This window comes from Hyperolius riggenbachi, chromosome 4, assembly GCF_040937935.1.
Source record: "Hyperolius riggenbachi isolate aHypRig1 chromosome 4, aHypRig1.pri, whole genome shotgun sequence".
In the NCBI taxonomy this organism is placed as follows: domain Eukaryota; kingdom Metazoa; phylum Chordata; class Amphibia; order Anura; family Hyperoliidae; genus Hyperolius; species Hyperolius riggenbachi.
In genome coordinates, this window is record NC_090649.1 from 330,635,288 (window position 1) to 330,647,547 (window position 12,260).

Genomic DNA, 12,260 nt, shown 5'->3' on the forward strand with positions numbered 1-12,260 from the left:
AGATGTTTACCTTTAGTAGCTATTATAACTCATTTGTGTCAAGTTGTCTGCATATCAGACCAAATCACCAGGGTACTGAAACTCTTGATCAGGGTCATTTGGTTAGTTTGTGTAGTGATTATGATTTTATAAAATATGATTTAAAAAAGGTTAAGAAATAATAAATTCTGCCAGGGTATGTAAACTTATGAGCACAACTGTAACTGTACATGGGACAATGTGCGTGTTTTCATTATTTCTCTTTGGCGTCACTTTCATTGTTTTAAATGCCTGTTAATTCTTTCTCTAAAACTTTGACTGAGCACCCTCTAGTAGTTCTTTTTTTTTTTTTTTTTTTTTTTGCAGCAGCAGCAGTAGGAAAATACCTAATGTTGAAAGATGTCTTTTTGTAACTTCAGAAGGCATATGCTGAAAATTAGCAACTACAATTAAGTGATAAATGTATTTTTTAGATGGTACAATTCAGCAAACCTGTTCTGTTCAATATTTCATAGCAGTAAAGGCATTTATATGTTCTTGACTTTTAAATGGTTCACTTTTTTTTGGAAGGTAATGATAGTGTTGTGGTATGCTGTCATTAAAGATAGCAGCAACATTCTCCAACTTTTATGGTACTAACCTGTTCTTTTCTCTGCCAGTCTTTAGAAGAGCCTCCTTTCCTGCCTGTTGGCACAGATGTAAGTGCTAAATACCGAGGTGCTTTCTGTGAAGCCAAGATAAAATCTACCAAAAGGCTTGTCAAAGTTAAGGTATGTCATATTTATCTAATTGGATTATATCCATCATTCGCTGATGCTCTACAGCGCATAAATATTATAGCTCTACTTCAGGGCCTTATGTATTTAAATGTTTATCTATCTGTTAACATATATTTAAAACCTACACTGTTGATAATGGTCCTCCCCTCCTTTAAAATAACCCCCATATGCTTAATCCATAAATGAACCAAGATCTTACTATGCAAATGACATATCATACATTAATCTTACATCTCCTCCTTCTCTATACTTTCATAACCTGTTAAATAAGGGGGAGCTTACTTATGCTTTTCTAAGTTGCACAGTCCTCTAGACTTGGGATGAGATATTTGAGACTATGAAAGGTTTTCTCCTTCTGCTCCATTAAAGGGACTCCGAGCAGTGCAGTAACTATGGAAAGATGCATACCATTTTGAAGCTCTTTCTCCTCTTTCCAACAATATATAAACTTCCGCCCTATGCCTTTAGTTTTCGCTATTTCCGCGATTGAAGTTGCGGCAAACGCCATTTCGATTGCGAAAATAACTAAAACTGAAAGGCGTAGGGCGGCGGTTTATGTGTCGTTGGAAAGAGGAGAAAGAGAGCTTCAAAATGGTATGCATCTTTCCATAGTTACCCAGGCCGACTTTTCCCCAAAGTCGGCAGCTCCATTCAGCTGCCGACTTTTGGGAAAAGTCGTCCTGTGTAATACAAGCAACTATGGAAAGATGCATAACATTTTGAAGCTCTCTTTCTCTTCTTTCCAACGACACATAAACCGCCGCCCTACGCCTTTTAGTTTTCGATATTTTCGCGATCGAAATTGCGGTGGCCAAGATTTCGATCACAAAAATAGTGAAAACTAAAAGGGGCATAGGACGGCGGTTTATATATCGTTAGAAAGAGGAGAAAGAGAGCTTCAAAATGGTATGCATCTTTCCATAGTTACTGCACTGCTCAGAGTCCCTTTAAATATTTAAGCACTGCTATGTAATTCATACTACTCCCTCGGTGCTTGTTTCCATATATGGGGTAGGCAAGACCCGATCTTCTCTTCCAGGTGCCTGCCATCCTCTTTTGACAGGACCACATCAGCTCATATTTATTGTATGGTTGTGCTGAACTAGTGAGAACTAGCCATCCCCCCCCCCCCCCTTTCAACTTCAGTCATACGATAGCAGGATACAGATTTCTTTCAGTGACTTTACATCCAGACAAGCTGCAACTGGGATTTTGGAATATGGAGGTGCAAGTTATAATAATCTACATGCACGCACGCACGGACACACACACCCCCACCCACACACACACCACCACCACGTGTGCCAGTTGGTCTCTATGGGGAAAGCATGGTCTCCCTGAGGAGGAGGGAGCAGCCAGACTGCAGTTGCTGAGGAGGATCTGTGATGTGATGAAAAGGATATTTTTCTTTTTAGTTTTGCAAAAACTGCAACATTCTTACAAAATTTTTTTAAAAGCATAATAAATTGAAAATGTTAGATAATTAAGTGCACTTTGTTTTTGGAATGTTTATCATATGCCAAAGGGATATATGAATGAAACACACACACACACACACACTTTATTTTGTTGGTCCACACAAGTTGTACATTCAGATGCACCTTTTTTCTCTATGGAGAGTTGAAGTGGGGCATACCTGCAAGTGGCACTCTTTCAGGAGAACTTCCTTTGAGGTCACCCCCCTGCTGCTGCTGCTGCTGCTGACAACCTTGTTCTTGGTACTTCTTGTCTTCAGTGTGCCTCGCATTCCCCATTCCCCAGCTTTTTTCCCCATACAGTTGTCCAGAAGTTTATTTAGTGGTAAACAAGCGATTCTAAACTGGCCATGCATGAGTTCTGAACTGCACATGACCACTGAAAGAAAGTGCTGTGCACTTTTCCTTTCTTTATTGCACAAGCTCTTCCTTTCTCTGGGCTTGTGTGATGTGGAATACACACATGCCCAGTTCTAATTTGTTTGTTCAGGGTCACGGGCAGGTTGAGGAGCGAAGGGAAACCAGAAAACAATTAACACCATGAGCAAGGTCAGCAGAAGGTAATCTAACCCACAGTGAGCTTAAGGCCCCTTCCACACTTTAAACAATCTGTTGCCTTGCATTTCTTCTGCTGTTGCACTGCAGTGGTCGTGAATAGTCACACCACCTACAGTAAGGCGTACAGTAAAATGACTGTATGCCTCACTTACATGGTAAACGAGCAAGGCGTACGGTTAACACAATGCATACAGTGTGTTGTTGCATTGGGACCCGCGAACTGCACCGCACCATGATAATGTGATAGCTCCAAAGGGCTATCACTGCTTCTGTGATGGAGCAGCATTTGTGAGCGACGCGACCAACTGCAGGAAGCGTGACAGGGCCCTAGAACCAAAAATATTATTTTACACTTCAGGGGTACTGTAAAGTTCCTGAAGCATTTGATAACATCGATCTGTCCTGTTGAATTTCTGGAGTAGGTCAGCAACACAGGGGAGATACCTGTACATGATTCAGATTTTCAGACAAAACAATCAGGAACAGAATGGTTAGCTGAAGAATAACCGCTTTTAGACTTGGTGCTCTCTCTTCCCTGTATGAAACTTCGGCCACTTAAAATGTGCCTGAAAGGACACGTAACATTTTTGGGGGAAAAGTGTACAGTATGTATAGTACCAATCCTACTTAAAACTTGTATTTTTTTCCTCTAATATTCTTTATTACATTTTGTTTTAAACTGTTGATACAGAAAGAGTAATAATTTTCAGGACAGCAAATAATTATCCACAGGAGAGCTTTTAACATATAAAACATCTGGAGACGCAGCTCCGTTAATATGAGCATAAGTTAGAGACACCGTTGGAATGGTATTACCTATTAACCAGTTCACCCCCAAGGGTTTTTATCCTAACGGACCAGAGCAATTTTCAGTTGTCAGTGCTCCTCCCTTTTATTCACTAATAACTTTATTACTACTTATCACAAGAAAATGATCTATACCTCGTTTTTTCGCCTCCAATTAGGCTTTCTGTGGATAGTACGTTTTGCTAAGAATTTTTTTATTCTAAATGCTTTTTAATGCGAAAAACAGGAAAAAAAGAGAAAAAAATCATTATTTCTCAATTTTCAGCCATTATAGTTTTAAAATTAAACATTCTCCTGTGGATAAAACAAACACGTTTTATTTGCCCAGGTGTCCCGATTATTAAACCGTTTAAATTATGTCCCTATCACAATGTATGGCGACAGTATATTATTTTGAAATATAAGTGTTATTTTTCTGTTCTGTTTTTTTTTTTTGTTCTGGCCATAACTACAAGCCCCTATGTAATAAATTAAAATTAATTTTCCCCCATAAAATATAGATTAAAAAAGCTGAGTCCCTAAGGCAACTATTTATTTATTTTTTTTAAGCTGATTTTTTTTTACAAGTGGGTTTTTTTTTGGGGGGGGGGGGGGGGGGGGTGTTAAGGTTGGAAGTGTAATTTTATTAATGATGTGTATGTACTTGAAAATGTATGTATTTTGTAGGTATAATATACTTTTTGGCCACAAGAATGCGCTAGTGAACACTCGTTATAGGAAGTGTTCACTTTTTTTTTACACTTTATTTAATTGTTACATTTTCTGTTTTTGTGAATGGACGTAGCCGCTGTTCGCGGTCACGTCCATTAACTCCAGGCACTGAGATTGGGTAGAGGACCGTTCCGTCTTCTTCCCCAATCACCCAGCACGGGATCCCGACGGAAACAGCGGCGGTAGCGGCGCGCACACGGCGGTAGCAGCGGAGGGAATGCGCAACGTATTAAAACGTCATGTTGCCGTTTAAAGTGAACCTTAAGTCAGGGAAAAAAAGTCAGGCGTTGCGGCCCGCAACAGCGCTAACTATAGTCGGGAATGTGGAAAAAGCTACACATGGCCAGTCCTGACGGGCCTGTCGGCAAAAACGAAACTAGCTGGCAGCGGAGGACCAGAGGATTAGTGAGTGGCTGCGAGGGCACAGGACTGCTGCAGGGGGCTTGTAGAAGCCCCAGGTGAGTAAAACTCATTTTTTTTCTGGCTTAAGTGCCTCTTAATAGTGGTAAGTATGACGTTTTAATACGTTAGGATGTCAATAAATGGTTAACCTAATAACAGAATATAGACAACAAGTGAAGATTTTGTTAAGCAGAAAAAGCATAAACATTAATGGTAAACATTTTTATTTAAACTTTTAAATCAAACTAAGGTGAGCATGCAGTTCTGCATGTCCCAATTAGGCGTGGCGCGTAAAACTTGTATTTTTTAATTTCACTTTAAGAGTTAATAATCGGGGGCTACAAATCTGTTTCTGCGCAGTTTGTGTAACTTTACATGATAGAATCATAAAACATGGGTGTAGCTGAAATAACCACGTCTGAAAGCAATGAACAGATGGGGGCAGAAGGGGGGGGGAGTCTATTGTTAGTCTGTATATGTCATATTGGCACTGAATAAACATTAAAAACTGCCGTCAGGCAACGGGGATAGCTAAAGGGTATCTGAAGTGAAAATAAACTTATAATATAATGAATTGTATAAGTAGTACAGTTAAGAAATAGAACATTAGTAGCAAAGAAAGGAGTCTAATATTGTTTTCAGTACAGGAAGAGTTAAGAAATGTCCGTTGTCTATTCAAAAGAGCTTCTCTGAGCTGGGTTGGAGACAGTCCTATTTTCTGAAGCACTTATAAATCAAAGAAACAGTAAGGCAGCTTTAGATAAGGTTTTACCGCAGGGGAGTTCAAATGTCATTAGCTCTGCTCTGTTTCATACTTTAAAATACAGAGTGTAGTTTGTAAACTGCAAATATGACAGAATGATGCAATGTTATTATTTTTTTTGTTTGTTTGGGGATTTTTTCCTTGCTTCAGTATCACTTTAAATCTTCAGAGCAAAATTTTAAACCCTTTGGACAAAAATTAAGGTGGCCATAATACATCTACCTATTTTGTGGCCCGATAAGCATTCAATGGTTTCCAGTTGAAAGCATTGATTAGACATGTTGGAAAATCTCAGCTCACCGTGCTCAATCGGGGTAGTGTCTGTAATGGCGTGCGATGACCGACGGACCCCTGGTTGCTGTCCTTCCAATTGTTGTATGTCCACTCCCCCCCCCCCCCCCCCCGGGCGCCCTGCCCTGTAATTTATCACCTGTATGCTGGTGCGACATCCAGCCTCCTCCGTTGTCACCCTCTTACCACGAGTGCCTGTATCACATGGCACCAGACACGTGTGTGACGTCACTGACTGGCATTGAGCACTTGGGGGAGGCATCGCTAAGCCAATTTCTGATCATTTCATGCTGAAAAAGCCACTTATTGTCAAACTGTTTACTCTTTTTAAATCCTAATCACAACACAAACTACCTAAATGACCCTAGTCAAAAATCTACATACCCTAGTTCTTAAAGGGAACCTGAGCCCGGGGGAATAAAAAAATTATACATACACATCCTCTAGCCCCCTCCAGGCTGATCACTCCCTCACCATCTCCCTGCGCCGCCTGGATCCTCCGCAATTCAGCACTGAAAGTCCTTCGGTCTGGGGCGTACTGTACTTGCCTGGCCGTGTGTGCATCCTGCACAGTACCACTAGCTGAAGAGTGCAAATTTTACTCCAGTATTTTTAGATAACTTACTGCATTCATAATCTTTATTTCGCCAAACACGACTGGGTCGTGCCCGGAATTGGGTTTGACATGTGCAGGGCTAGTGTGGAAGGACATACAATAAGAATACAAAATACAGCAGTTTAACCATAAACCTTAACACCGAGCTCAAACGCAAATTATGTAAAGTGTTCAACAGTGCAATCATGTGCTACCTAATGTTGACAGCTGAGGGAAAGAAGCTGTTCCTGTGTCTTGAGATCTTTGTGTAGATGGACTGGAAGCTCCGGCCCAAGGAAAGCCAACTGAAGAAGCAGAAACCTGGGTGAGATGGATCATTGATGATCCTTAGAGCTCTGGAGCAACGGTTTGGAGTTGTAGAGTTGATCCAGTGAGGGAAGTGGTTTCCCGATGATTCTTTCCGCTGATCTTATGAGCTTCTGTAGTTTGTGTCTGCTGCTGGCAGAGGAGCCAGCGTACGAGACTAGTGATGATCGAACACCTAGATGTTCGGGTTTGGTTAGGTTCAGCTGACGTCATCCAGCCCGCCTGCCCCCTACCGCAAGAGGGGGTGCCGGTCCTCCTGAGAGTCGGCCGCCCCCCCTGCGCCACCGCCGCGGGAGGGGGCAAGTCCGGCTCTTGGGAGGACCAGCGCCCCCTGGTGGCGGGAGGGGGCAGGCGGGCTGGATGACGTCAGCCGAAACTAACCGAACCCGAACATCAACAGTGTTCGATCATCACTATACGAGACCAGGATGGATGAGCAGAGGACAGATTCAATCGTGGTGGAGTAGAAGCTCGTCAGACGTTCCCGGGTCATACCAAACCTCTTCAGTTGGTGTAGGAAAACTAGCCTCTGCTGGGCTTTCCTCTGGGTGGAGGTCGTATTGGCTTTCCAAGTAAGGACCTTGGAGATTGTAGTACCTAGGAGGCATGCACAGGGAACGCTTTCCACTTCCGTGCCATCAATGCAGATTGGAGGTGGGGTGAGAGCATGCCTTCTAAAGTCAACAATCATCTCTACTGTTTTTGCAGTGTTGAGGACCAGGCCATTCTCCCTACACCAGTGGCACATTCTGTCAACCTGGTTGCGGTATTCCTGCTCATCATTCCCGTAGATGAGGTGGTGTCATCAGCAAACTTGATGACTTTGACAGAGTTCACCGTGGACCTGCAGTTGTTAGTATATAGGGAGAATAAGCATGGCGACAAAACACAACCTTGAAAGGCCCCTGTGTTCGTAGTCCTTGGCCTCAGTGGAAAGTTTTAGGAGGGGCAAAACCATGCTTTCAAAGGTTTTCATGTTAATAGATGTGAGGGCCACTGATCTGAACTTGTTTAGGTTGGAGACACCCTGTTTTATGGGGACAGGGATGATGGCGGACCTCTTAAAGCAAAAAGTAAAAAAAATGTACAGTGATGGTGGACCTCTTGAAGCAAAAAGTTAAAAAATTACTATACCCTTTTCACAAACTTTTAATGAGTGCGGCCAGTAGCGATCGGATGCGATTTCTAGGGCAAAAGTTTGGGGCCCCAATGCTCTACAGATGTATCAGTATAAATCTGCCATTGCCTAGTGATGTATCTGTACAGTACTATGGCCCCTGAACTGTCGCCTGAACAGATGCGCAGGCTGGGCATAATGGTCCGCCACATGCTCAACTAGTAATAAAATATGGCATATGGCAAATAATTTATAATTTCAGGGTGAAAGGGAAGGGTGAAAAAAAAAGAGAATTTTCTGCATTTACGCTTAATTTTTCCCCATAAAATGACTATAAAATAAAATAGTTTTGGGAGAAAAATATTACCCAAAGAAATAGCGTAGATCTAGCCTAGAAGCCTAGATTTTACTGAAAAAAGGATATATATCACTAACATAACATAAGTAATTAAAAAGTTACAGCTGTATCAAAACGACACAGTTTAAGTATAATTTCTTATCTAGTTTTGACCCCTTAAAGGACTTCCAAGACGAGAATGGTAAAAAAAAGTTAAATACCTGGCTACAAGTTTTATCCTCAGAGGATGAAATGCGCGCCTTCTGTTTCATTCCGCTGTGCTTTACGTCCACGAGACTGTGCGGATAACTTGCAGCCAGGTATTTAACTTTTTTTTTTACCATACTCGTCTTGGAAGTCCTTTAGGGGTCAAAACTAGATAAGAAATTATACATTCTTCCAAGGTATGTAAACTTGTGTGCACAACTGTAGACTATGGAATTGTACAAAAAAACAAACAGGTGATTTTACTGTATGGAGCATAAAATGTTTCCCTGGCCTTGAATTTGTTTTTAGCACTAAACAAATACAAAATGGAAAATACTATTTTGAATTATATTCCGTCCAGATTCTGCATTAAACAGGAACTTCGGGGGGGGGGCGTGGCCAGCCATGAGCGTGTGAGGACGTGTTCTCTCACAGCTCTCCCGGCTCAAGACTGAATCCTGGGTTTTACACTGCCCACAACCACCCGATCCACTGCCGCTCTGTCTCCCCGGGTACAGGAGAACTCCCTCACCCATCAGATGCCAAAATACGGGCCCCCCGCACCCGCAACGGCCGCGGAGAAGCTGGCCAAGTACGCCCGCGGTGAGCGGCAAGATGGCGTCGGGCAGACATGCTGGGAGGAGAGGGACGCCACGGACTCGGAAAATCAGCCGCCCACACAGACCTGCTCCAGCGATGCGGAAGATGGGGAACTCCCTCCAGAGGTCGGTAAGCTCCATACCGCAGCTCCCCCCAAAGAACACAGGCAGAGCACCCAGCCTAAAGCCCGCAGCCAAGGTAATTCTGAGAGGGAGGAGAAGGGGGAAGGAGGAGAGTCAGAGCCTATAGAGCCCACCAGAGCTGAACTTTTGGCAGCCATACACAACATGCAGCTCTCCCTTACTACTAGGCTGGACACAATACAGACAGAACTATCCTTTGTCAAAGCTGACTATAAAAAGCTCAAGGAGAGAACCATTGAAGCAGAACATAGAATATCTGCCTTGGAGGACGTAGTGACCCCTATTAGAGCTACGCAATCATCCATAACTAAAACCTCCACCGAACACTCACTTAAACTTGACGATCTTGAAAATCGTTCCAGAAGATCTAATCTGCGATTTGTGGGCATTCCGGAAAAATCTGAGGGCCACTCACCTGAAAATTTTCTTGAAAACTGGATACAGAATGCCATTCCTAACCTCACCCTGTCTAATACTTTTAGCATCGAACGCGCACATAGAGTGCCTGGAGGCCCACCTAAACCAGGCGCATCCCCAAGGCCCATTCTGGCTAAACTGCTCAATTACAGGGATAAGGTGGAGATTCTTAGGAAGGCCAGGGATGCCCCGGAGCTACAGATAAATGGAACTGCAGTTTCTATCTACCAAGACTTTTCCTCGGAAGTCCAAAAACTGCGCGCTAACTTTATTGCCGTGAAATCTGGCCTGAGAGCCCAGCAAATCCCATACAGCATGCTCTTTCCAGCCAAGCTACGAGTACAACATAATGGGAAGTTTCATTTCTTCTCGTCTCCTGCGGATGCGGTGTCGTGGATGGAGGAGCAGGGCATTGATGTCCCAGTAATCAAACCGCGCTCCAAGAAGTGATTCCTTGTACCTGTTTTTCTCCTGTTACCTTGTCGGCTACTAGCCTTAAGTGGATGCACCTACTTTTTCTATATGCCTTTTTCATGACCTGACACTGTTAAGTATTAATGACCCTAATTACACTGTTTTCTACCAACACATGTTTCTTTTTGTATGGGGAGACTACTTCTGAGGTTTTTTTTACCTCCTTTTATTTATTTATTTTTTGCAATAACACTATTACCAAGATATGTGCCATAAGGTGTCATTTGTTCGGCAGTTTCACTGTCGAGCTCTCCTGTTATGCACTGAGCGCGCTCAAGATGGCAGCCTCTCCTTTTACCTGCTCCACACCTTGTCTCGGCTCTGGGAAGCATTAATCACATATATGCACAGAAGGAACAAAAATACTTACAGATTCTGCACCACGAACTCTCTGGCTACAACTGGAACCTTCTGGGAAACGTGGAAGTTTATGGATGGCTAAGTTACAAGCTGGATTGTACTCACCATGAAAGTCATGTGTAGCTGACCTTGGTTTTGGAGTCCTGCATGGGATTGGGAAGCTGATAATCCACACAAACAAACAAACAAAAGCCTTCTCTACTCCTACAAGGACACACAATGGAATAGGATTTCTCCACCTGGATACTCATGAGGTCCACAGCTTCAAACAAGCAAACACAATAAAAAGCATGTCCAGGAAACACAGCAAGCAGATCTCCTACCTTCCCAAGTCTTCTTCCCAAGGTAAGGGAATTCAGCCTCCTTCCTCAAACAGCAGTAATATCCTTCAGCTGGCAATCCGTTTTTGCAGACTGTACAAATACTTGAAATGCATTCAGAGGCTGAAATTATATTGACTCCATTGCCTTTCTAAGTAAACCTTAGTAGGCCCCATGCTTCTGCATATCAATGGACTTTTCACACCTCTTGTAGCAGATTCTGAAGGCCAGCATTTGCTTTTGTCTACCCCCCACTGATAAACAACAACAATCAAAGGAAGAGCTTACTTAACCCATTCCTTCACAAAGAGCAATGTTAATCTATACAGCCAGCTTCTTACTATCTCTCAGGCCATTGAGAGCTGCATCTCACATTGGAAAAAAACAAGCTAATTTGCTGCAATCTCTAGGGATTTTAAATAAAACGCACAGAGGTAAAAAAGGCGGCCAGGCCCATAAAAAGTGCCACACTCAGTCTCAGTCCAACTTCAGGGACCCAGACCCATTCAAGGGAAAGAACTTTCCAGCGATCTCCAGTGATGTTTACTGGAAATCAGAGGCTGAAAGTAGCAGAAGTTACCATGTCCCTAGTCAGAGATGCAGTAACACCCCGGCAGTGAACCCAGTCGCCATTGCTAAGCCCCATGCAGTCACTGCATTGCTCTGCAATGCCCGCTCTATAAACAATAAGACAGCCATTATTGCGGACCTTATTCAGACATGCGATTTTTCATGCATCACTGAAACCTGGATTGATGCCAATGCGGGCCCCACACTGGAAGCAACCATCCCATACAATTACTCAGTCCTAAGTGAGGGAAGACGAGACCGCAGAGGAGGGGGTGTAGCAATTTGTGGCAAAACAACTCTGCAGCTCAGGGCCCTGAATGTTGGCTCAACAAAGTCTTTTGAATGTATAGGTGCCCAGATCTCAGCTGGTAAAGGCTTCAAAATGTTAGTGGTTTATCGTCCCCCCGGAGATGCTGACCCATTCCTACAGGAATTCTGAGAACTTCTGGCAATGCTAACTCTGTCTTATCCGAGATGGATCATCCTTGGTGACTTCAACGTCCGGGCTGATAACACTCAATCACAAGATGCAAATGAACTAATAAATCTCATGGGTGGACTAGGCTTCACACAAGTTGTAAAATCAGCTACCCACAGAGGAGGGCATACGCTAGACTTACTGTTCCACCTTGGAATGGACATTAGTAACATAACAGTAACCCCAGTGGTGTGGTCAGACCATCACATAATACAGTTTACTATTGAACATCACCCTATCAAGCAGCTCCCTAAAGAAACAATCAAAACCCGTCCCCTGAGTAAATTAACACCGGAGAGGATAACTGCCAACCTGGATTTTACAAATCTGCTCCACAGCCAAATGGACCCAAACACTCTAGTAACCCAGTACAACACCACGATATATGAAACACTTGACAGTATTGCCCCATGGCGCACCAAATCAGCAACCAAAAAGCAGAAAGCTAATTGGTTTGACAAAACCATCATGGATCTAAAAAAGAAAGGGCGCAGACTAGAAAGACAGTGGCGTAAATCAGGGACTGAGGAGCACAAATCTAGCCTAGTTC

The 12,260-nt window shown here is 43.1% G+C and overlaps 1 protein-coding gene across 1 annotated transcript in view; it reads left to right on the plus strand.

Annotated features, from left to right (window-relative positions):
• The window catches only part of ARID4B (AT-rich interaction domain 4B), a 197,785-nt gene that overhangs the window by 71,624 nt on the left and 113,901 nt on the right, over positions 1–12,260 (plus strand). Inside the window, exon 3 of the mRNA XM_068231813.1 lies at positions 639–749. Within this exon, the coding sequence (XP_068087914.1) occupies positions 639–749 (111 nt within the window). The remainder of the gene's footprint in view (positions 1–638; positions 750–12,260) is intronic.